Source organism: Ictalurus punctatus, chromosome 15 (genome assembly GCF_001660625.3).
Source record: "Ictalurus punctatus breed USDA103 chromosome 15, Coco_2.0, whole genome shotgun sequence".
Taxonomy (NCBI): domain Eukaryota; kingdom Metazoa; phylum Chordata; class Actinopteri; order Siluriformes; family Ictaluridae; genus Ictalurus; species Ictalurus punctatus.
The window spans coordinates 24,899,067-24,924,527 of NC_030430.2; the positions used below are offsets into that span (position 1 = coordinate 24,899,067).

General features: G+C 39.1%; 1 protein-coding gene across 6 annotated transcripts; it reads left to right on the plus strand.

The window, feature by feature from the left end:
* Positions 1-134: 134 nt before the first annotated feature.
* Positions 135-24,963, plus strand: LOC108276060 (6-phosphofructo-2-kinase/fructose-2,6-bisphosphatase). 6 transcript variants are annotated; one of them, XM_017487368.3, is made up of 15 exons: positions 135-765; positions 6,357-6,482; positions 7,329-7,425; positions 7,885-7,951; positions 8,162-8,236; positions 8,899-8,955; positions 9,440-9,561; positions 12,234-12,441; positions 13,075-13,221; positions 14,714-14,818; positions 15,930-16,059; positions 17,654-17,716; positions 18,595-18,659; positions 22,093-22,221; positions 23,851-24,963. In XM_017487368.3, the coding sequence occupies exons 1-15, from the start codon at positions 714-716 to the stop codon at positions 23,908-23,910; spliced, it is 1,503 nt and encodes a 500-aa protein (XP_017342857.1). In that variant the 5' UTR covers positions 135-713; the 3' UTR covers positions 23,911-24,963. The 6 variants fall into 6 exon arrangements, with proteins under 6 accessions (XP_017342857.1, XP_017342859.1, XP_017342858.1 ...); XM_017487369.3 differs by having other exon boundaries at positions 701-719; XM_017487366.3 differs by lacking the exon at positions 135-765 and adding an exon at positions 4,620-4,801 and having other exon boundaries at positions 22,096-22,221.
* The last annotated feature ends 498 nt before the right edge of the window (positions 24,964-25,461 follow it).

The following is a 25,461-nucleotide window of genomic DNA, read 5'->3' on the forward strand; positions in this document are numbered from 1 at the left end:
ACACACACCCTTCTACAGAACATTGGACATATAAGATGTCAAGCTTATATCAAGCTTTCACAGCACGTTATGTTGCTGACTCCAGCAACAGAGCGAAGATTTAAAAATAGCTCCGCTTGTGAAATTTGAACGGTTTATGATTGCGTCAGTGATGCCCCCGGGGTTTGTGGGTAATCTAGGAAACCATTAACTAAAGCGAATTAACACGTCGACGGCAGAGGTTTAAAATAAACATTGGAATTTTATTACAAACTAAATCTCGGACGTTATTAAAGATCATGTGTTTAATTCTAAAGATTTATATGCGGGTCGTTCAGGGCGGAGAGATACTATGGTGTTGAAGTTTATTTGTTAAAAGTGTTCACTTTAACTTCGGTTGTAGTATTAGGAATTTACACGTGTCGAAGGGCAAAGGTCAGTGCTGAGACAGAGGCACGGGACGATCAGGTTCTATACCGCATCAACAAAATGGCGTAAGAAATCTCATTTTGCGTTCGGTTTCAGTTTCGTGTTTGTTTAAATCCCGATGGAGCTATAAATCAGCCATTTTCTCCAATCTGGCAACCATGGCTATATCTGATACTCCTGTGGGCTGAGCAGCTTGTGGGGAGTTCTGTGGATAATTATAAACACACACACACACACACACACACACCGAGAGCTGTGAGCAGACGGTCACTTCACGTCAACACCGCTCTGCTGCTCTGAGGCACATGGAGGTGAGAAAGCCCACACCCAGAAAGCGTGTCCGCTGTGAGAGCACAGGTGAGGACACCGAGGATTTGTGCATGATCCGAGTTCGCTTCGGCTTTGGTTTCAGGCTTCGATTTGAGTCAGACGCTTGGGAACGGGGAGGACGGGTCAGGACGGGTCACTCACAGGCCTCGGGTCTGCGGCGGTCGATTTACGATTTTCTCTGGGGGCTATACAACATGCATTATTATTATTATTATTATTATTATTATTATTATTATTAACCATTACAATAAGTCCCACCCTAACATTATGACTCTCTCCTATTCATTAATAGTTATTAACTAATACATTATTACCTAATACTTATTATTAGTTACATATTAATATTAACTAGTGTAATTAAATAATGCTGCTATTATTATTATTGTTTACACAATTTGACATATGAACAATATTAGTTTCATATTAATGAGCAAAATAAAATAATTTCATAATGAGATTACCCTATTATTTATTCTCTTCTTTTTTTCATCTTAAAACAATGTTAATTTGTAATATTGACATTAAAATGTATTAAAATGTTAATAAAATAATACATTTGTTGCCCTATTATTAATGTAGTTTATTATTGTTAATAACCAATATTAGTACTATGCTTTCTTATTTTGATTTATTTATGCTTTCTTATGACTTTCTTATTTTGTTAATAATTTAGTTAGTTACTAATAAATGTTTACCTAATACTTATATTATTATTAATTATATATTATTAATTATTAACCAGTTTAATTTACTATTAACCAGTTTAATTACATGATGCTACTGTAATTATTATAATTCTATAATTTTACCATTACACAATTTATGACATGAGCAATATTAGTTTTGTATTAATAAACAAAATAAAATTATAATGCCATGATATTATTACCATATTATTTATTTATTCTCTGCTTTTTTCATCTTAATATTAAAATATTTAAATGAAAATAAAATTTGAAATATAAATTTAAAAAAATTAAATATATATGATATGTGTGTGTGTGTATGTGTGTGTGTATATATATATATATATATATATATATATATATATATATATATATATATATATATATATATATATAAAATGTATATGTATGTATCTAATTAATGTCTATTATTAAGGCAGTAATAAAAAACAACAGTAATAAAAATTTTAATAATAATGTCCTGAAAATTAATTATTATAATTTACTAATAAATACTCGAGTTATTTTATGTTTACTCATAAAATGTGTCTGATGTACAGTATATTTTATAAATAAAAAATAATACTGATACTAAACTCATCCTCGAATTATAACCCTCGTCTGTAGGAACCGTTAAAGGTTCTACGTAGAACCCTACTGCAGTGTTTTTCTATCAGAAAGGGTTCCAAGTAGAACATCTTTGGAATATAAGTCCCTTTAATTATCCACTGAAGCCTTTAAGAATCCATTTTTGTCTAATATTATAATACTATTACTAATCCGAGTCGTAAAATGATTTTCTCGGAGAGGGTTTTCTCAGAATTATGCGTTGTTCTCAATCTTAAGAAAAGACTGAGGAATGTTATTTAAAGGAATTTCACACGCTGTTGTACCCGCTGCTGTTGAGGCATTTTTGAAATCTTTTTGTGAATGAACACTCCGATTGGCTGAATAATAATAAAACTAATAATCCTGGGATAGAGATATGTTGTGGAGAGTGTAAGGAAACACCTCCTGTCTTACTGAGTGAGATATACATGAGATTCATGTAGAAGACCCAGTGGGATGACGAAGATTACGCTCATGATCGTTAATCTGGTGTTCACGATGCCAGCGATGTACTTCAGCTCTGTAATGACTTTCGTTGCCCTGAATGCTCATCACTCAGAGGTGCCAAGACCTCCGACATGCATTGCCAAGTTCCTGCAACTCGAGTGTCGATTTACAGAATCGTTCACTGTCTGGAGGGACATCAAGGGCATCAGGGACAAGTAGAGGAGTCGCACATCCCCCCGGAACACTGAGCACTGGCTTATCTCCTGGTTTGATTAAATTACCTATAATCCCACTCCCAATCTTCACTAACTGCAGCCAGTTTACCTTCAGCCTAATCTCTATCCCGCACATTCATTCCTCTTCAGTAAGCGCTTTATCCTGGTCAGGGATATCCGCGGTGGATCCGGAGCTCATCCCGGGAACACTTGGTATGAGGTGGGAATACGCATTCTCTCGCTCGTTTACACCCGGGGTCTGTTTAGAGTCGGAAACCGGAGAGCCCGGTTCGTGTGAACATGTAAAACCCGAGCTCAGGATCGAACCGTGGGCCGGGTTCATATCATACAGTATTTTACTTGAATGAATATCTAATCTAAAAAAATAATAAATCTCAGAAAAATTATGGGATTTTGAAAAACTACACATGAGACAGGCATGAGTGAAAGAGTTATTATATCTGTTCTTGTGGAGTAAGACAGTCGGGAAGTGGGCGTGGCCTTTTGAGGATTTAAAAAAAAATCTAATGATATATGTTGATGATAGCCAAAATGTAAACAATCTACTGTTAAATTTATAAGCAAACAATGGTGGTCAGCGATTGGACGTTGGGAACACTAGTGATCAGTGATTGGACGTTAGGAAACAATGGTGATCAGTGATTGGACCTTGGGAAACACTGGTGATCAGTGATTGGACGTTGGGAAACACTGGTAATCAGTGATTGGACCTTGGGAAACACTGGTGATCAGTGATTGGACGTTGGGAAACACTGGTGAAACACTGGTGATCAGCGATTGGACGCTGGGAAACAATGGTGATCAGTGATTGGACGCTGGGAAACAATGGTGATCAGTGATTGGACGCTGGGAAACACTGGTGATCAGTGATTGGACGTTGGGAAACACTGGTGATCAGTGATTGGACGTTGGGAAACACTGGTGATCAGTGATTGGACCTTGGGAAACATTGGTGATCAGTGATTGGATGTTGGGAAACACTGGTGAAACACTGGTGATCAGTGATTGGACGTTGGGAAACACTGGTGAAACACTGGTGATCAGCGATTGGACCTTGGGAAACACTGGTGATTAGTGATTGGACGTTGGGAAACACTGGTGAAACACTGGTGATCAGTGATTGGACGCTGGGAAACAATGGTGATCAGTGATTGGACGCTGGGAAACAATGGTGATCAGTGATTGGACGCTGGGAAACAATGGTGATCAGTTATTGGACGTTGGGAAACAATGGTGATCAGTGATTGGACGCTGGGAAACACTGGTGATCAGTGATTGGACGTTGGGAAACAATGGTGATCAGTGATTGGACGCTGGGAAACACTGGTGATCAGCGATTGGACGCTGGGAAACAATGGTGATCAGTGATTGGACGTTGGGAAACAATGGTGATCAGTGATTGGACATTGGGAAACAATGGTGATCAGTGATTGGACGTTGGGAAACAATGTTGATCAGTGATTGGACGTTGGGAAACAATGGTGATCAGTGATTGGACATTGGGAAACACTGGTGATCAGCGATTGGACGTTGGGAAACAATGTTGATCAGTGATTGGACGTTGGGAAACAATGGTGATCTGCGATTGGTTATTGAGAACCTCAGTGATTGGTGGATGGGAACAATGCTGATCAATGATTGGTTGTTGGCACCAAGGGTGATTTGTGATGGTTAGCGTTAAGTCTAGGCATACCATTAATTACCTGCATCAATAATTATATCAGTGGCTTATTCTCAGAAGGAGATTAAGACAAACATATGTGTGTGTATGTGTGTCTAGGTGTGTGTGTGTGTGAGTATGTGTGTGTGTGTGTGTGTGTGTGTGTGTGGGAAGGTAACGCAGTAAGGTAACCCAGATGAATCAGCTGACAGAGGAAGTCCAATCCTCAGACTTTAGCCTCTACACACACACACACACACACGCACACACACACACACACAGATGCTATCGTCTGCTGGATAGATACCAGTACTTCTTTGTGACAAAGACTGAAATGGCTCACCTGCAAAGACAGCTTTCCCAGAATCCCCTGGAGAAGATCTGGGAGCCGTGGATGAACAGTAAACTGAGCCGAAGACGAGGGTGTAAGTGACATCAGAGCCACGTCTCTCTCATTCTCACATTCTCTCTCCCTCTCTTTCAACTGGACAATTTTTCAATTTAGCAGCTGTTTACTAACTTAAAAGGCAAGTCCCGCGCGTGTGTGTGTGTGTGAGAGAGAGAGTGTGTGTGTGTGTGTGTGTGTTATCATGGTAGAATGTATCCTTAATAGATTATTAATATATAAAATGGTGTTAATCAGAGAACACATACAGCTACACGATGTGCTTTTCACTGTGACCTCAGGGCCGTTAACCTCCGAGAGATACGAGTTCATGGTCCTTTTCCACAAACACACACACACACACACACACACACACACACACACACACTCTGTCTCTCTCTCTCATAACACATTATCTACGCGAAGCTACATAAAGAGTAAAACACTCCATTTTGTGCTGTGAGCGTGATATAATGCGTGACCAGGTGGTGTGATGAAGCGGCGTTACTCTTACCATACCCGACTGTTTTATTCCTCTTATACAGAGATTTGCCAATGATGACCTTTTAAATCATTTACAGAACATGCCATACTTGAATTTTTTTATCCGTTTATAGTTACATCCATGAAACAGGTTAGTTCCAGTCTATTCTCTTACGCGCTGTTGGAAACAAACAAACCAAAAAAAGCTTTTCATGTTACCGAGAAACCACAAAGTGGTTCTTAAACTCCGTGTTAAAATGTAAGTCAGAAAACGTACAGAAAAGTTACAGCTGACGCTGGAGACTCCTTCCGCCGTTAACCAAACGCAAAGCTGATAAAACCCGTTTTTCCTTGTTAAATAACGAAGCATTGATTAAATCCATTCATTATTAGATTAAGTGGTGCGTCGTAGGGCTTTGACGTCCGAGTCCGAAATCAATAAATTTTCTGTATTGTCTTGGTCCTGGAATTATTGCGATTTGTACTCGGATTTTTCCGAGTCTTGGGTATTGGTCTCGCTAAATATGGTTTGATAAATAATGTTCGTGTTTGACAAGAAGGAAATCCTTTTTTTTTTTTCCAGAGAACAACCTAATTATTGGTACAATGCTCCCAAAAAAGCCAACTAGCTGAAGCAAAGTCAGATTACACTCGTTCGCGCTTTCATTTGAACTCGATCTTGACTTGACCTCGACCCCGACCCCCTTAAGACTCAGTCTTGAGTCAATCTTGGTCTTAGACTTGTCTTGGACTTCAGCGTTCCAGCGTCCGCTATACAAGTGCCTGTTACTATAGAGAACTATTGTCAGAGCTGCTGTTGTTGAAACGCATTCAACACCTTCTGACCAATGAGATTAAAGAATTCATCAGTGCTGTGGTATTATAATCTAAATTAAGTCAGGGTTAGGGTTAGACGTGGGTAATATTTGCCACTTAATGGATAATTCTTCATTTAGGAAATCCTTTCAGCGGGTAGCATAAATGCCTGAGATTTTCTTTGCTCGAACACCGATATTGTCCTCGGCCGTCCCGCACTCCCCACGCTCTAATTTCATACAGCTGATGGTTTCATGTTTTTTCTTTCTTTTTTAAATCTTACTGTCGTGTTCCAGCGTCTGTGCCGCAGTTCACAAACTCACCCACTATGATCGTGATGGTCGGTCTGCCTGCCAGAGGAAAAACCTACATCTCCAAAAAGCTAACACGCTACCTCAACTGGATCGGCGTTCCCACGAAAGGTAAATGATGAAAAAGATTTGTATAGCATGAGTTGAAACGTGGATTACGCTGCTATAAATTCACCCCTAAAATACAAAGATTAAGCTATAATGGAAAATTTAAAAAATACATCAACCCCACAAATTCATTACTACTAGTAATAATCTTTATTTGGGGCAGTGGTGGCTTGGCAGTTAAGGCTCTGGGTGACCCGATCGGAAGGTCGGGGGTTCAAGCCCCAGCACTGCCAAGCTGCCACTGTTGGGCCCTTGAGCAAGGCCCTTAACCCTCTCTACTCCAGGGGGCGCTGTATCATAGCTGACCCTGTGCTCTGACCTCGACTTCCTGACATGCTGGCATATGCGAAGAACAAAGAATTTCACCCTGCTGTAATGTATATCTGACCAATAAAGACTCGTTATTTATCAGTCCCTCGAGGATTACGCGACTTTGCGATCGCAGGAATGAACGCAAACTCGAACAAACGCTACGATATTTGGAGGAGCTTGCTATTTTTCGAAATAACCGCAGGATTTCCACAGATTTTGGCTGAGACACATCATGTGACGTCATCACGACGCGTGTTCAGTCGAAGATGAACATGAGTCCAGCTAAAATATCTCATTTACCAATGACCATCACTGCGAAAGACCATCCAGAACAATTTCGTGCGGTTGCAAGTTAAGCAGTTTTCCAAAAAAAAAAAAAAAAAAAGCACCAAAAAAAGCTGCAAAATCGAGCGTTTTTTTTTTTTGGCCACAGCAATAAAAAACCGCCGCAATATTCTGTACAGACTGATTATAACAAGACTAATGACTTCGATCAGCACCGTGTCTGTGATCCATCTCCCCCCTTTCCTCTAACAGTGTTCAATGTTGGACAGTACCGCAGGGAAGCCGTTCAGTCCTACAAGAGCTTTGAGTTTTTCCGTCCAGACAACGAAGAGGCCATGAAGATTCGCAAGTAAGCGACACACCCAACTTTTCTCACTGCTTATGTAACGACCCTGCCGAATTTTGTTAGCCGTTTTCTTCCGAATTCGATCTTGGTCGATTCCCATCCACCAGCCGGCTATCCGCCGTCTTCCGCATACTTCACCTCACGGACGCGCACGATTGGCTCGTGCTGCTGTGATCGATCGGGGAGACAGAGTATGCCCCGCCCACACAGACAGCACAGAAAATTTTGCTCTCTAGCACCACGGACAGCGACCTTGCTGAATTTTACGCGTGACGTGATCTAGGGTTCGGTCGTAACAGTGTTAATATTATAATCTCCTCAGGTCTAGATAGACGTGATCATATTCAAGATATATTTACTCGCTAGAACGTTGTTGTTTTTAGCGCTGTACGGAATGTACCGTGTGAGGTTATGTGTGTGAGGTGGTGGTGGTGTTGTAGCTGGGTGTGTTTTTGTGTTCAGAGCTTGTGCACTTGCTGCCCTAAACGACGTAGGTGCCTACTTCAGTCTGGAGCAGGGCCAAGTCGGGGTGAGTTTTTTTTTTTTTTTTTTTTTTTTAACTTTACCTCTTACTACAAATAAAATCAAACAACCAAGACGTGTTTGGTGTACGAAGCGTGCGTCTTTACTTTCGCACTGGTGCTACGACGCTAATAAAAAGAAGCACATAGTCTCCAGTTTAGCATACCTTTAGCATCTTGTGCAGCTGGCTTTTAAACGGCACTCTTTTTGCCTGCAGGTTTTTGACGCCACGAACACAACTCGTGAGAGGAGGGAGGTCATTCTGTCGTTCGCCAAAGAGAACGGCTACAAGGTCTTTACGAAAACCCGAACACGATCGGTTCTTCTTCAGCACTCAGATATCTAACTAACCGGCGAAGTCGAGTTACGGTTAACACCTCGATGGGGATTATTTTCCAACAACAAAGTGTTTTAGTCCTTTTACCCAGCAGTGATTTAATCAATAATTACACATTTCTTATTTATCAAAGAACAAAGCATCATACTTTTTTTTCTTTTTCGGATTATAGTCACGTGGTACGTCACTGAGAAACCGCAAGACATGAACCGATCCGTCCTGAAGAACTCGGACGGTCGCAAAGCGCCGACACTGGAGACTCCTTCCACAAACGTCTCCACAGGACGCTTAAACGTTTTTTATACGTCTTAAATAGCAGCGCGATTTATTTATTTATTTATTTATTTATTTATTTTCCCTCTTTAATTCTATTTATTATCAGACCGTTCTGTTCTCTTCTAGGTGGCGCTAGAAATTCTGGCTCACACAGAAACATGATTTCTAGATAGAATAATTCACTCCTCTCCTGTAGATGATTCAAATGACTGTGTGTAGGCTCGTGTTAACACATCGCTAAATTTAAATCTGACTCCGATTCTCTTTAAACGCCAATGAAAGCATTTAAATCTAGTATGGTCATTTTTGGAGAAGAAAAACAAAATGGTTGTCTCTTTTAGGTGTTTTTCGTGGAGTCCGTGTGTGATGATCCTGAGATCATCGCGGAAAATATCAAGGTAAAGAAACTCAGTGGAGAAAAAGATGAAACTCTTTGCAATATTACACTACACCCGATGTTATTGACGTGCCCTCCAAGCGTTCTGCAAAAAAAAAAAGAGTTTTTTCAGAAAGTCTACCGTATATTGGGGAAAAAAACATATATAAAGATATTCTGACATTATAAAGATATCCTGGAAACTATGCTGTTCAATGGTGCCAAAAGTAATAATCCACAAACTATAACTATTAAGTATAGATAAAGGAATGTCAATTAAGCGCACTCGTTAGCATATTAAACCACGCCCACATGTACCTGGTTCTGTACTAGTGAGTTCATCTAGTGCTTAAGCAGCATTTTATCCCATTCCTATATTTTACTCCAGATATGCTGAAGAAGTAGACAACTGTTACCTCACATTTTAGTCATGATCTAGTCAAATTTGTAAGAAAATAATGTGAAAAAATAGGGATTATTTTGATTTGTGTCTGTCTTCCCTGCAGCAAGTGAAGCTCAGCAGCCCCGACTACGTCGGCTGTGATAAAGAGGAAGCCGTGAAAGATTTTTTAAAGAGAATCGAGTGCTATAAGATCACTTACGTCCCTCTGGATGACGACAAAGACAGGTGAGATATTTGATAAGAGAAACGGCTTCGTGACTAAAGCACTGCTGGATTCTCTAATCTGTTTAGTTTTAGGTTTAGTTTAGGTTTAGTGGTTAGCACGTTCGCCTCACACCTCCAGGGTCGGGGGTTCGATTCCCACCGCTGCCCTGTGTGTGAGGAGCTTGCATGTTCTCCCCGTGCTCCTCCGGGTACTCCGGTTTCCTCCCCCAGTCCAAACACATGCACGGTAGGCTGATTGGCGTGTCTAAAGTGTCCGTAGTGTATGAACGGGTGTGTGAGTGTGTATGTGATTGTGCCCTGTGATGGATTGGCACCCTGTCCAGGGTGTACCCCGCCTCGTGCCCCATGCTCCCTGGGATAGACTCCAGGTTCCTTGTGACCCTGAAAAGGATAAAGCGGTGTAGAAGATGGACGGATGGGATGTATAAAAACGTAATTCCGTTTATTAAATTATTGAACAAGTCCTTTCTTGAGTAAGTCGTCTTTATAGGATCTCATCAATTATATATTCGGTCTTTTTTTTTTTTTACATTCACCTGATGTGAGAGTCGTAATAATGATGATAATAATAATAATAATAATAAAGATGACTATTCAGAGACTAGACACTCTGAGCTGTTTATCTTCTCAGCTATCAATGACTTAAACCATTTTTAAACATCTTACACTATTATAACTCCCTTTCTTTAACCCTCCTATTATGTTATGGATCAATTTGACCCATTTCAACATTTGAGATGTCTGAAATACTGCTTAATGTCTCCTTTTCATGAACTTATATGCAGATATTTCTTCTTATGGTTTGTCTCAGACAAGCCACAATAAAGGTTTACTCTTTTAAACTGTTCTTAGTTGTTTCTGTGTGTATTTAAACCGTGGAACTCATTCTGACCCATAACATAATGGATGTAAAAAAAAATTCCCAACATAATAGGAGGGTTAACCATCAAGTTAGGAATTTAACCTAAAATGTTTGGGGTTTTTAAAAATAAATAAATAAATAAATGTTCATTCTGACATGATGTGAATGCAATGTGATTTGTAAATGCAAATTTTATTCACCGGAGACACACTTCATGACCTGTGTGATACCGAAAAACTGTTTTATCGCGTTATCGCTTTCATGCACTGCTATACGAAATGCGATGGGAATCCCCTTGTACAGTTTTCCTCGGTTGTATAAACCAATCTAGTGTTGGAGAGAAAAAAAAAACCCCATGCAACTTACAGTACCGTCAGCATCATCTATATGTTGAATATCAACATTCTGGTCCAAGCCATGCATTAAACTTTCACTCGAATGCTCTGTATGTCACTTCGATTCAGTTTGATTTGTGTAGCGCGTTTAACAGCGGACGCTGTCTCGAAACGGCTTTACAGAAACATATAAACACAGGACGGAGATTTTAAGTGTGTGAATTTATCCCTATTGGGCGAGACGGTGGTGACGCTGGTGAGGAAAAAACCCCCTGAGATGATACGAGGAAGAAACCTTGAGAGGAACCGGACTCGGAAGGGAACCCGTCCTCATCCGGGTAACGACGGAGAGTGTGAACGTAAAAGAAAGGTCATTATGGTTTAATATGAAGTCTGTGTGTTGAACTAGTCCACCGTTCACTAAAGGAGACCCGAGTGTAAAACTGTACGTGGTAATTGAAGTCCCGAGGCCATCGCAGCGACCGCAGTGAGAACGTCCGTGTGGAATCGAGGTCCAAAAACCATTTCCATGGTACTTCAAGCTTCACCGTCCTCAGCGATATCCAGGCTGCACCGCTTTGGGGTCGTCCTCAGTGGCAGAATGTAGCCTCCAGTTGATGAGAACTCCATCCAGATGTAGGGCATCAGGATGGACCAGGCATTTCTGGAAAGCAGAAAGGGTCAGGATCGCTGGCGTCTCATCATCTCACCACTATTTAGGACGGATAGTAGGCGAATTGGGACAGAGCATGTGCATTCTCAGAATACAGCCTGCAGAATTTACAGCCTAAAAACTATCTGCATTTGGAAAACACCTGCGTTACCGTACCGTATGTTAGCACGTGACTTGCAAGCCTGATGAAGCGCAAACTTGTGAAGTTTGTGAACTGGGCTAAGCTCCATATGTTTAAAAAAAAAAAAGAGAGAGAGCGAGATAAATTATTTGTTACATATCGGTCTTATTCAAACAGCGTAGCGGTAGAGGTGGGCGTGGTTAAATGACGTCGGTTTTTGAGTGAGAGTTTGGGACGTTGCTACGTGAGGTACAGTGTGAGTTCCACGTGTGTAACAACGGCTATGTTCCCATCCATATGTTTCTGCGAAATATTAGCATACCGCATAAAACCTTTGCGAATAAAGCACCGTTTCCATCCCGTGTGTTCAAGAGAACAAAATCGTCACTTCCGGGGGAAACCGCCGCATCTCACTGTCCGCCATTTTTACTTTTCTGAACCAATTATCCAATCGCACGATTTGTTAAGGCAAAGTCACATGGCTTTTTTGACGCTCATCGAGTGTCCTTCTTATCGGATAAAAATTATCCAGCGCATTTTAGAGATTTTATTCGCATCTAGTGTTTAAATTCCAGCATTTTTAAAAAAAATGCGATACCCCAAAATTCGCATACAAATAAGTGAATGGAAACATAGCTTATGAGCTCTCTCTCTCTCTCTCTCTCTCTCGTTCTCATACAGAAACCTGTCCTACATAAAGATTTTTAACGTAGGAAGCAGGTATTTGGTGAATCGTGTTCAGGATCACATCCAGAGCCGGATCGTTTATTACCTGATGAATATCCACGTTACGCCGCGCACCATCTACCTGTGCCGGCACGGAGAGAGCGAGCTCAACTTGCTCGGCCGCATCGGCGGGGATTCGGGTCTCTCACCGCGTGGAAATAAGGTTTTTATCTTTTATATTTACGATACTATTATATACCTGTGTAAGGAGTAAAACTCGATAGGGCATGCTGTTATACGAAAGTGGTGTGATGAAGCGGAGTGGGGTTACTGTTACCACGCTAAAGTTGATTATTTTCCTATAACAGCAAATGTCTTATTCGTCTTCTACGACACCAATTTGACAACGATCGCATTTTTTTTTTTATTAAAAGAGCGATATTATAGTTACATTTACTCTCGTGAGACATCCACGAAACAATTCTGTCCCTGTTGTGGCTTACGTTATAGCAGCTATAAAGAGTCATATAAATAAACAGCTACAAACAGCTTTACTGTTACAAAGCACTGAAACTGGAGACTCCTTCCATGAATGTTTACATAAACATCTCCTTACTGAGAAGCGTCACCAGATCAACAACAATTCTGTTTATTATTTACATTAAATTATGTCAGGATCCATGTTACAAGTCAAGCGCATGAGTTGTTACTATAGAAACGATGATGTTTATATAGAGGGATCTTGTATGCTTTGCTGGGTTTTGTTCTTCACTAATCCCTTGAAGCGTGCGGAGTTGCATTTTAAATACGCTATATTAAGGTAGTGTTTAAACACAGGAAGTGTTTTCTCTCTCAGTTTGCGGAGGCTCTGGGTAAGTACATCAGGAGTCAGTGTATCTTGGACCTGAAGATTTGGACGAGTCACATGAAGAGGACGATCCAGACTGCCGAGGGAGTCGGGGTTCCGTACGAACAGTGGAAAGCTCTCAATGAGATCGACGCAGTGAGTACTGACCGAGACGACGTTCAGAAACGTTCAGAGGGATTTAAATGTTTTTTTTTTCTAGCATAGAGGCACCCTAAAGTGCATATTTTCTCACACATAGGAGCACCTAGAGGGCACGTCATCATATTTTTCTCGCCTATAGGGCAGTGCATCATGTATTCTCCACTGGACAGGGCACTCCATCATGTTTCCTTATGTTTAGATGAACTCTATAGGACACTACATCGCATATTCTCCTCGGGAAGAGCACACTAGAGTGGACTTTCTCATGTTAGGTCACTGCATCATGTATTCTACACTGGACAGGCACCCATTAAGGCACTTCATCATGTTTCCTTACATGTAGGGGAACCCTATAGGACACTACATCATGCATTCTCCACTAGAAATGCACCCTGGAGTGCATGTTGTCATATTTTCTTGCTTATATGGCACTGTATCTCATTCATTCCATTGTAAGGGCACCCTAGACGGAACTCTGTCATATTTTTCTCACCTACAACATGTATTCTCTACTGGAAGGGCACCCTTGATGGCACTTCATCATGCTTCCTTACATGTAGGGGAATCCTATAGGACACTACATAACATATTCTCCACTGGAAGGGCACCCTAGAGGGAAATTTGTCATATTTTTCTTGGCTATTGGGCACTCCATCATGTATCCTCCACTGGGAGGACACCCTTAATGGCACTTCATCATGCTTCCTTACATGTAGGGGAACCCTATAGGACACTACATCACATATTCTCCACTAAAAATGTACTCTGGATGGTACTTTGTCATATTTTCTCACATATATGGCACTATACCTTGTTTACTCCACTCGAAGAGCACCCTTGAAGGTGCTTTGTCACATTTTCTTGCCTATAGGGCACTGCATCTCTGTTACTCCGTTAGAACGGCTCCCTAGAGGGCACTTCATGATGCTTTGTTCCATGTAGGGGAATAGTATATAGGACACTGCATCAGGCATCCTCCACCGGAAGGGCACCCTAGAGGGCACTTTGTCATATTTTTCTCACCAATAGGGCACAGCATCTCATTTCCCCCACTGGAAGAGCACCCATTAGGGTATTTTTTTTTTTCATCATGTCCCCTCACATGTTAAGGGAAACCTATAGGACACTGCATCATGTATTCTTCACTGAAAGGGCACCCTAGAGGGCACTTCATCATGTTTTCTTGCACATAATATCACCCCAGTGGACATTTCATCATTTTTTTTTCCATTTGAAGGGCAGCCATTAGGGCTCTTCATCATAATTTTCTCCACTACAGCATGGCACAGTATCACATTTGATCTACCAAAGGGGCACGTAGAGGGACCTTCTGCGGTGTATTTTCAACCATGGGGGCACCTGCTCATTGAATCCACCAGTGTCTAAATGTCACTGCCAATAATTCACTAAATATCTGAAATGTTTTGGAAATTGTGTGCCAATTTCCTGACACACACTCTCCGTGTGTGTGTGTGTGTACGTGTAGGGTGTGTGTGAGGAGATGACGTATGAAGAGATTCAGGACAACTTTCCTGAAGAGTTTGCACTGAGAGACCAAGACAAATATCGCTACCGTTACCCAAAGGGCGAGGTAATTACCTACTTCTAATTTTTATATTTAAATATATATTTTTAAATATTGAAAGAAAAAAAATGTACATAAAGAAGAATTACTTAAAGTTAAGGCCCAGTCACACCTTCTACTATTAAAATAAGTAAATATATAAATATATAATAATATATTACCTAAGCAGTGACAGAAAATATATTTCACTTGAAATATTACTACAGTAACATGGCTAATATGTTAGCACTGATAGCATAGTTAGTTAACTGAATTTGTTCGACAGTGCCTAGCTAACATTAGTTAGGTTGCAAATTAAAATGGGCATATAACATTCACATTATGAGAAACAGTATATCATTGGCACACAATGTACTGTATATTCGCTATATTACATTACTACAGTGATATAGCTCATGTAATTAATACCATATTTACCTAAATGAAATTCACTGAGATAAGATTAGCTAGCTAGCAAACTGAAATGAGCATAACCATATAGCACATACAACAGCAACGGACTTTAATATGTTTTTATACACTAGTCTACATAGCCGAATAACTAGAGATTACTGAAAGAGTAGCTTACACGTTCTTATCTCTTGATCAGTAATTATCAGATAACATTAATTAGCTCGTAAACCAAGGAGCATAACTACTAGACACATCTGAAAGATTAGCTTACACACTATTAACATGAGCTAATTAGCAAACCAAGACGCATAACCATACACCATTAGTACCTTTTAATATTAATAATAATAATAATAATAATAATAATAATAATAATAATAACAACAACAGCATTTAGCTAGTAAAAGGTTTTAACGTTATAGCTAAACACTTATAGAAAAGATTAGCGTTCACATCGAGCTAACGTTAGCTAACTAGCAAGCCAAGGAGCACAAACATATATTAGCACATTCATACTTCAATAAAAACATTAAATTGTAGCTAGTGAAAGTTTTTAACGTTGATTAAAAGAATAACTTACACACCATTATGGCTTGATCTGTAACTGTCAGCTAACAATAGCTCATGTTAATTGTTTGCTAGCTGGCTTGAAAATGTCACGGCTTAAAACCTTTACAGATACAAACGAGGATTTATTTTCCATCTCTCGTCCTCCTTGTGCTAGTCGTATGAGGATTTGGTTCACAGACTGGAGCCCGTGATCATGGAGCTGGAGCGTCAGAAGAACGTTCTGGTCATCTGTCACCAGGCCGTCATGCGCTGTCTGCTCGCTTATTTCCTGGACAAAAGTGCAGGTGAATAGAATGCTTCAAAGCTCCAGGGAGTCTGTATGAAATATTTGAAAGACTGCTTTTTATTTATCATTTTTTTTCAGGCTTTTTCAAATATCTGGGTCAGCATACAGAGCAGGCCATTACAGGCAAACAGTGACTCAAAGCACCGGCAAACTAGGTCAGAAATGGCTAGACGTAGAAAACTAGGTCACAGAAAGAAAAGACAGACGTAACAGAAACCATGGTAGCGTTCAGATTTGCTGCTGACGCATCGTATTAGCTCATGTGTTCGAGAAGAGTGCTTATTAGCGTTCAGTTTAACATGTAAAGACTGTCAGTAAACCTTGTGGTGATAACTAGCTATTAAAAAAGCTAGCTTGCACTGCAGCAGTGGTCTTGTCATTGAGTATGTTAGCGAAACATACATTGCTAGCTAGCTTGCGAATACCACCATAAACAAAGATATTGAATATAGCTAGCTGCCTAGTGTTAGACTGAAGGGTTGTCATTTAAGTAACTAAATATAAATGTCTAGATAACTAGCTAACTTGGGTGTCGTTTGCTATCGTTCTATAAAATAAAGTATTATAATTGCACTTAAGGAGCTTTTCTGGAAACGTCCTGTTATGTTAGCTTGTGTTATCCATATGCAAAGCATTAGCAGTGCTGATTATGTATGTGACTTAACATTTCTCATGGAAATCCTATCCGGTTAGCTCATCGAATTTGAGCGGTGACGATTATTAACGTCTATGCATGATGTTAATAATAAAAAATAAAAATAAAAAACTCCTAAATTCAGTTGTAGTTAGCTGGTTAGCAGTAAAGGTTGCATAAATCCTGGCAGGTTATCTAGTGATAGCTAGCTGGCTAACCAAATTCCGTGAAAATAACAACTTCTATCTTGAAGAGTTCCTTATGGAGTTATAAACACACCCATTTTTCTCTTAAGGACACACCCACTCCTAGCTGCTCTCATTTCCATATATGGACTAAAGGTCTACATTTGAAAGAGGCCATTTCCTTAACGACGACAACTAGGGGACCTCGAATAACGAATAATGAAGTTAGCATTGTTAGCTTTCTATTTGACTGGCTAAAAAATATAAACATATGGCTAAATGTAAGGAATAATCCGGGTCCTGAAGAAGTCAGAAAACTTCAAGTTAAGTTTTACCTGTGGCTGTAACAAAGTGCTGACACTAGAGACTCCTTCCAGAAATGTTAAATAAACAAACACAGAAAATGTCTTAAAAACAGTCTCTTTGTAAGCTGTTACTATAGAAACAATAAAGTATTAGAAGTATTTCAGCTGTGCTACTGTCAGACCTTCTGACCAATCAGAATCGAGAAATCAACACTGCTGTGAGAACTTCGCACCTTATCTCATGACACAATCATGAAAGCTGACATATATTCACAGTGCATTATGGGTAATACACATTTAATTGATTTTATGCGTTCTAGCATTATGAACGTAAAATGGCTTATGTTCCATAATAAGCGGGAAATGGGTGGGGCTTGAGAACTTGAGCCGAGGAAAGCGAGAAGTAAATGAAGTGATTTGGTACGAATGATGTTTATGGATTTCACGGTTTCTTCTCCTCTTCTTTAGAGGAGCTGCCGTATTTAATATGTCCTCTGCATACAGTACTGAAGCTCACGCCTGTAGCTTACGGTAAGTCTCATTAATCATTATATTTACTTTTATTTCATTGTGTAGAAGTTCGGAGGAGCCGAGACGTGTTTGCTGTTTTGAGTGTCGATTTTTTTTATTTTCACAAGAGCTTGATGCTAATGTAGAGAAAAGCTAAGGGAAGCTACAACATGTGGTTTTTTTTTTTGCTCTGTGACATTGTTTGGTCCATGTTTAAAGATAACATAATGTGTCACTGAACATCTCTTCAAAGCTGTTTAAGAAGGCATGACTGTGTCATGTTTACACATCCAGATTAAACTTCAGTGCTAAGCTGGCAGCTAGCTACACCCTTTTTGTTAAAAAGAAAACTAAACCATTTGTGACGTTAGCTTGCTATTAAATTAGCTAGCTAGCATTGCAACAAGGGTTTGTCATTGTAGTACATTAGCCAGACCTAATTATTGATTTTTTTTAGCTAGCTAGCTAATACCAGTATAAAAATGTACAGAATGTAGCTAGCTGGCTAGTGTTACAGTGAGCGCTTGTTATAGGAATAAACAGATAAATACCTAGCTCACGCTATAAAATATAGGTGCTGACAAAGGGTCTGACAGGTTTACTGAAAATATCCCCTCACGTTAGCTTTTAATAGCTGCCTGCCAAGCTTCAGCTGTAAATATTCGGCTAATATTTAGGAATATGACATGAAAGTTCTCACAGAAATCCTGTCAGTTCGGCTCAGATTAGCTAACGTTTGAAGTAAAGGTTGTTAGCATATATGTATGAATGAATGAATGGCTCTCAGAGATTCTGTTGTAGCATCACGACACTCGAGGCACGAATTATTTTGCTCAAAACGATCTCACGCAGTCCTGCTCTATCTCTCGTCCCGCCGCTGTCTCTCTCTCCATCCTCAGGCTGTAAAGTCGAGTCGGTTTTCCTGAAAGTCGATGCAGTGAACACACACCGAGACAGGCCTGTGGTGAGTTCACTACTGTTTATAAACGCATATCCAAAAATGCCCAGCAAACCCACAGAGCTCAGGGGACACAGACGATTATTAAAGTGTCGCTAATCTGTTAAATCCTCATCACACTTGTTATTGCATAATCATCTGTGAGTATTTATGAAACGGAATGATCTGTTGTTCAGCACTCATGCAGAGAAAATGGCCACAAAGATTATTTTTTTAAAAACCATGAATAATTATAATAACCATATTTACTAACTATAAGAACTATAGATAACTATATTAAACATTTTAGCACCTTTTGTCATTGGGATTGGGATTGAGAAGTACAGCTCAGCTAATTAACCAGCTGTAACAAGCTGGGGCATGTGGGCGGAGCTTGCAATCATGCAGATCACTGATTGGTCAAAGGCAAAGGTCACAGAATCGGCTTCTGTGTAGTGACCGCCAAACGTTCTCTCTTTTCTAAGCTCCATTTTAGCTCCATTTTTAGAGAAATTGTCACAATTTTAATGTATCTGTTGTGCTTTTAGTGATTTTCTCACAGTAATGCTTTATTGTTGCTGATTTAGCTTGATTTTACACTTCTTACACATGATCCATGTAACATTTTCAACCCAAATGGTTCTCATGATTCCCAGAACTATCTTAAAATAAAATTTTAACAATACTGTATTTTTAATACAGTGTCGCTTTTCCGGTGTAGTAAATTAACCAGAGGATGTGGGCGGAGCTTGAATTAGTGTAGCTTGGACATAACTGAATTAGTGTAGAGTCATTTTTGATTGGTCACAAAGCTGTCCCGAATGAAGGGCACTATATATAGTCCTCCAGTAATATTGGCACCCTTGGTGGTAAATATGAGCAAAGAAGGCTGGGAAAAATTGTCTTTACTGTTTAACCTTTTGATCTTTTATTTAAAAAAATTCATTAAAATATTCTGCTCTCATGGATACCAAAAAAACCCCCACAGACTTATCAAAAAAAAAAAAGTCTTTGTTAAATATAAGTGTGCAACAATTATTAGCACCCCTATGAACTGAAATTTTTTTAACACACTTGAGTGAATGGGAACATATGAAATTGTTCAACCATGACTTCCTGTTTCACAGGGGTATAAATATGAGGTAACACACAGGCCAAGTTCCCTTAGTCATTCATAACAATGTGTAAGAACAAGGAATGTAGCTGTGATGTGTGGCAAAAGGTTGTTGAGCTTCACACAATGGGGCGTGTCTATAAGAAAATAGCACAAGCATTGAAAACGCCCATTTCAACATCAGGGCAATAATGAAGAAGTTCCAGTCGACTGGAGATGTTATGAATCGACCTGGAATTGGACGCGTGTCTGTATCGTCTCAACGCACTGTGGAGAAAAAATATCCAAGGATCACAGCTGGAGAATTGCAGAAGTTAGTCGTGTCTTAGGGTCAGAAAGTCTCCAAAACTACAATCCGAAGTTTGGAAGGGGTTCAAGAAAAAAGTCTCTACTCTCATCCAAAAACAAACTCGAGCGTCTTCAGTGTGCAGACACGACTGGAACTTCAAATGGGATCGGGTTCTACGGTCAGATGAAACCAGAATAGAGCTTTTTGGTAATAAACACACAGGTGGTTTTGGAGCACACAGAGAGGTAGCCGTGTGGAAAAGTCCCTCATGCCCACGGTTAAATATGGAGGAGGATCTTTAATGTTTTGGGCTGTTTTTCTGCCAGAGGACCTGGACATTTTGTTAGGATACACGGCATCATGGACTCCATCAAATATCAACAGATATTAAATGAAAACCTGACTGCCTCTGCCAGAAAGATTCAAATGGGCCGTGGTCGGATCTTCCAGCAGGACGATGATCCAAAACATCATCAAAATCAACACAGAAATGGTTTACTGACCACAAAATCAAGATCCTGCCCTGACCATCCCAGTCCCCTGACCTGAACCCCATAGAAACCCTGTGGGGTGAACTGAAGAGGAGAGTCCACCAGCGTGGACCTCGAGATGTGAAGGATCTGGAGAGATTCTGTACGGAGGAACGCTCTCAGATCCCTCACCATGTATTCTCCAACCTCATCAGCGTTATAGGAGAAGACTCCGAGCTGTTATCTTGGCAGAGGGAGCTAGCACAAAGTACTGACTAAAACAGTGCCAATAACTGTTGCACACCTATATTTAACAAAGTTTTTTTTTATATATATAAACCTGTGTTTTGTTTGCAATTGTTTGATATCTATGACAGTAGAGTATTTTTGTGAAATTTTTTTTTTTTTTAAATCAAAAGTTTAAACAATAAAGACAATTTTTCACAGCCTTCTTTGCTCATATTTACCAAGGGTGCCAATATTAGTGGAGGAATTATATATATATATATAGTGGTGCATGAAATTTGCGCCCCCTTATATAGCTGCTTAAATGATTATTTATTTATTGAGGAAAATGATCCAATATTACATATCTGTGAGCAGCAAAAAGTAAGTGCACCTTTAGGTTATTATCGGTTTAATTTGAAGGTGAAATTAGAGTCAGGTGTTTTAAATCAATGGGACGACAATCAGGTGCGAGTGAGCGCTCTGTTTTATTAAAAAAAAACAGGGATCTGTTATAGTCCGATCTTCACAACACATGTCTGTGGAAGAACAAAGGAGGACCTCAGAAAAAGAGCTGTTGAAGCTCATCCGGCTGGAAAATGTGAGAAAACCATCTCTAAAGAGTTTGGACTCCACCAATCCACAGTCAGACAGATTGTGCACAGCTGGAGCGAGAAGTTCATGTGAGGAAACCCACCAACGTCCCAGAGTTGAAGCTGTTCTGTACTGAGGAACGGGATAAACGTCCTCCGAGCCGATGTGCAGGACCGATCAACAGTTACCCCAAACGTTTAGTCGCAGTTATTACCGCACAAGGACGTCACACCAGATCCCTCACGGATATGTAATATTGGATCATTTCCCTCAATAAATATGACCATGTGTAATATTTTTGTCTCATTTATTATATATTTTATGCATTATTTTAGATAAATAATGTATTGTGTCTTATGATTAATTACAAAAGGACAAAAACCTCACGTTACCTGTTATGTAAAAATCATTTTAAAATAGTTTGGTGAACAAGCTACGGAAAATTACCCGTAACCCCAAATGTATTGCTAATCAGCCAAGACATGTTTTGTGCCTAAAGCTGCTTCTTTAATTTTGACTGTGTCTATGAAGCTATTATAGCTAATACACAGCAAAAGCCTCTGTTAGCTATGTTAATTAGCTTTGTAGCACTGTTATAAAACTAACTGAGCCAACCACGTATTAAACCGTGGTTTAATATAAAAGGTTCCCAAGTTTATTATATATTTAAAACCGATGCTGCTAGGGTTTTATTATATATATATTACATTTGTTACAGTTTTTTTTTGTATTACTATTTTACAATTTATTTAAAACTTCCCTCTTCAGCAGAGTGACGAAGCTGAGCGCAGTCACACTCCACCATACCGTCACACTCGTGTTCAGCCCATGGCTAGTCCCGCCCCGACCAAGGCCCCGTGCCTACCAGAGCTCGAACTCTCCGAGCTTAGCTTACAGGTATCACAATCAGATACAGATGAGACCGATTCGAGTTAATCAGCAATGATTAACACTAACGAGCAGCAAACGCATGACCAAAATCTAACACTGACTACGTTTACACAGACAGCAGTAATGTAATTACTGACCTTATTCTGAATAAGACGATATTCTGATTAAAGTGTTTACATGAGTCGCTTTCAGAATATTCCTTTCATGTTCCTGTTTTACGTGTTATAGAACATGGATCGATTGACCGTACACGTCATGACGTCCCCGCGCCACGCCGTCCGACGTTCCCTCCAGAATTTCACGTATCGACATACAGCTGGTCTTCGTTATGGGAGCGTATACAGTTTTGGGTGTTTTTATTTTTAATTTTACGAAAGCTTCAAGTGCGGTTCATTATTAGTCGTGCTGTACGTGCTAACAGACGACCGCTTGAAGCCGTGGGCTGCGTCCCAAACCGCGTACTTACCTACTATATAGTAGCTGAAATACATGTGTATAGTAGGTAAGTAGGCGGTTCGGGACGCAGCCGCGCTCTCTTGTTCGCCGTAAAACGGTCGAGCGCTGCCGTGTGTGTACGTGTCCTGTCGCACAATGCGGTGAAAACTCCCACACGACGTTAATAGCGTGATTAAGGTGTGTACACGTCTGTAACGCACGTCGATAACGCGACTAAAACAGGAAATACTCCACACGTCTTATTCCATTTCGAGTATCACTTTAGCTGGATTCATGTCATCAATAATCTCTGTTTACATGCTAGTTTCTTAATCAGAGTATCGTGTTAATCGGGTTCATATCGGATTATCGTTGTCCATGTAAACGTACTGACTGATAACAACATGGCTACGGTTTGTAAATACTAATCCTGGACTTAATAAAACTCCGAAGATGGATTTGGGTGCTTGGACCCCGTAATTGCTTCTCATACATGCATTTATTAATATCAGGTCTAGCATTAATCACATAAATATATACATCACATAAAAATACATAGTTATTGCATGAAACAGGCCTAATTATAGACAGTCATGTTTACTTTTATTTATTTTTTTTAACAAAAAAAAAAAAAATGCAAAAACTTTACATAAACTGTCAGGGCAGGATATAAAAAAATAAAATTCGAAAGAATAGGATGTGCTGGATCACGTGCTATTTTATAAGCTGTCGGATAGCGAGTGTGTAAGCCATATTGTTGCGCAATATACTCGACTTGTATTAGATTTATTTCAGTGCTTGCCATCTTCTCGTTCTTATATCATTGTATAAACTTTTTTTCTGTATATTCTTTAGCATTTTTTTTTTAAATTGTCTCAACAACAATGTGGCGATCTCAGATATATTTACCTACACACAGGTGAATTTAATATTCTAAATGGGGAGCCAAGGAAATCAGCACAGGGACTTGCAATACCTGATTCTGCATATGTGCAAATTTCCCCGTGTAAATAATCAACAATGAATTCATACGAACGCTAATGAATGATGGAACAGAGACTAAAATATAGAGAGACTACTGATTGTTCTGGAAATTACCGTAATTATTCCCCAGTTTTATTCAACATTGTCAAACATTTTACAAGCCTTGGGCATGTTTCTGCAAAGCTGAACGTGATGTGATGTGATGTGATGTTGCAGAACGTCAGCGTGGACCGAGATGACGAGGACGCTCTCCTGACGGTTCCGGAACACATCTAAATGCAAGAAGAATAAACTGAGTATTGTTAAAGCAGGATTAATTTCAGTGATTCAGGGGTCATCAGTTAGTTCTGGCCGCTTTTGAGGGCTCCATCACAGTGAAATACCTTTTCCTCAGTTTTAAAGAGGGCTGGATTTACAGGGTGAGGAAACAGTTGGTCTGATCTTCTTGAGTAGTATTTAACAGGGTGAAATACTGGAACTGATTTTCTAGGATGTCGTTCCTAGTTTTTAAAAAAAAAAAATATATATATACTGGCTCATAGGAGTGGGCGATATGATAAAAAATATCATGATACCTGAGATGCTCGATATAATATGTGATATGCATCACGATATTTACGTTTGTTCACAAACTACTGGGAAAAAAACAGTGTTGCATGTAAAAAAAAAAAAAAAAAGAAAGAAAGAAAGAAAGAAAAACTTATTTTCTTGATACTTTTATTTAAAATTTACAAAAATAAATCAATAAATTAATTTAATACATTTGTTATTCATATATATATATATATATATATATATATATATATATATATATATATATATATATATATATAAACAATTTATTAAAATGATTATAATAATTATAATAAATACTAATAAAAATGTATCATAAAAACCTAAATGAAATTACTTTCGATTATATTTCTAGATGTTATTAAAAGTACAAATATTTTTACAATTTAAAAAAAAAATCAGCAATACATTTTAACATGTTTAGTTTATCTTTAGATCATTTTTTAAAATATCAATGATATCATGACATGATTTTTTTTTAAAGAAGTGTATTGTGCCTTAATTGATCAGCGACACTGACTACATCGCTATATTGTTATGTTATACATTATATATAATGTGTTGTATAATATTGTCTTATATTACCCAGCCCTACTGACTCAAAATGACAGAATACTTTTTCTTACCTCAACTTGTCAGTCTCTTGAATTTGTGACGTGCCTCAGAATGACCAGCAGAGGGAGCTAAAGCGCCGTGATAAAGAAACCTGTGCCGAACTGAATGGAAGTTTAATAAACTTTCAATGAATTGAATAAACTTTATGGCTGCAAGTAGTTCTGGGAACACACACACACACACACACACACACACACACACACACACACACACACACACACACACACACACAATATGTGCAATTATATATTGGACCTGACCATTTTCTTTGTTATATGGCATGTCTTTTCTGAGAATATGAAGTGTGTAGAAAAATATGTGTCAGGAAACATTACTCACCATTTTATACTTCCTGTGTGTGTGTGTGTGTGTGTGTGTGTGTGTGTGTGTGTGTATTTTTAAAATATATATATATTTTTGCTTCCTACTCAGACCTAGTCACTAGGTGTCGCTACAAGTTCTTGTCCAGTTATAGCTGTAAGTAAATTCCTCCCAAACATTCTATAGCCAAGTACATTTTAATATAATGTTTTATTAAAAAGAATAATAAATCATAGATCAATGTATTTAAATTAATGGCCGAATATCCACTGTGGTGAAATATGTAAGTTCAACAAACAGTAAATAGCCAAATATGTT

What these genes read in the sequence shown, in the direction of transcription:
- LOC108276060 (XM_017487365.3), top strand. Translation starts at nt 4,711, where the DNA reads ATGGCTCACCTGCAAAGACAGCTTTCCCAGAATCCCCTGGAGAAGATC. An exon ending in GATCGGCGTTCCCACGAAAG is followed by an intron (nt 6,483 to 7,328) that starts GTAAATGATGAA and finishes TTCCTCTAACAG; the next exon opens with TGTTCAATGTTGGACAGTAC. An exon ending in GCTCACGCCTGTAGCTTACG is followed by an intron (nt 17,717 to 18,594) that starts GTAAGTCTCATT and finishes CTCCATCCTCAG; the next exon opens with GCTGTAAAGTCGAGTCGGTT.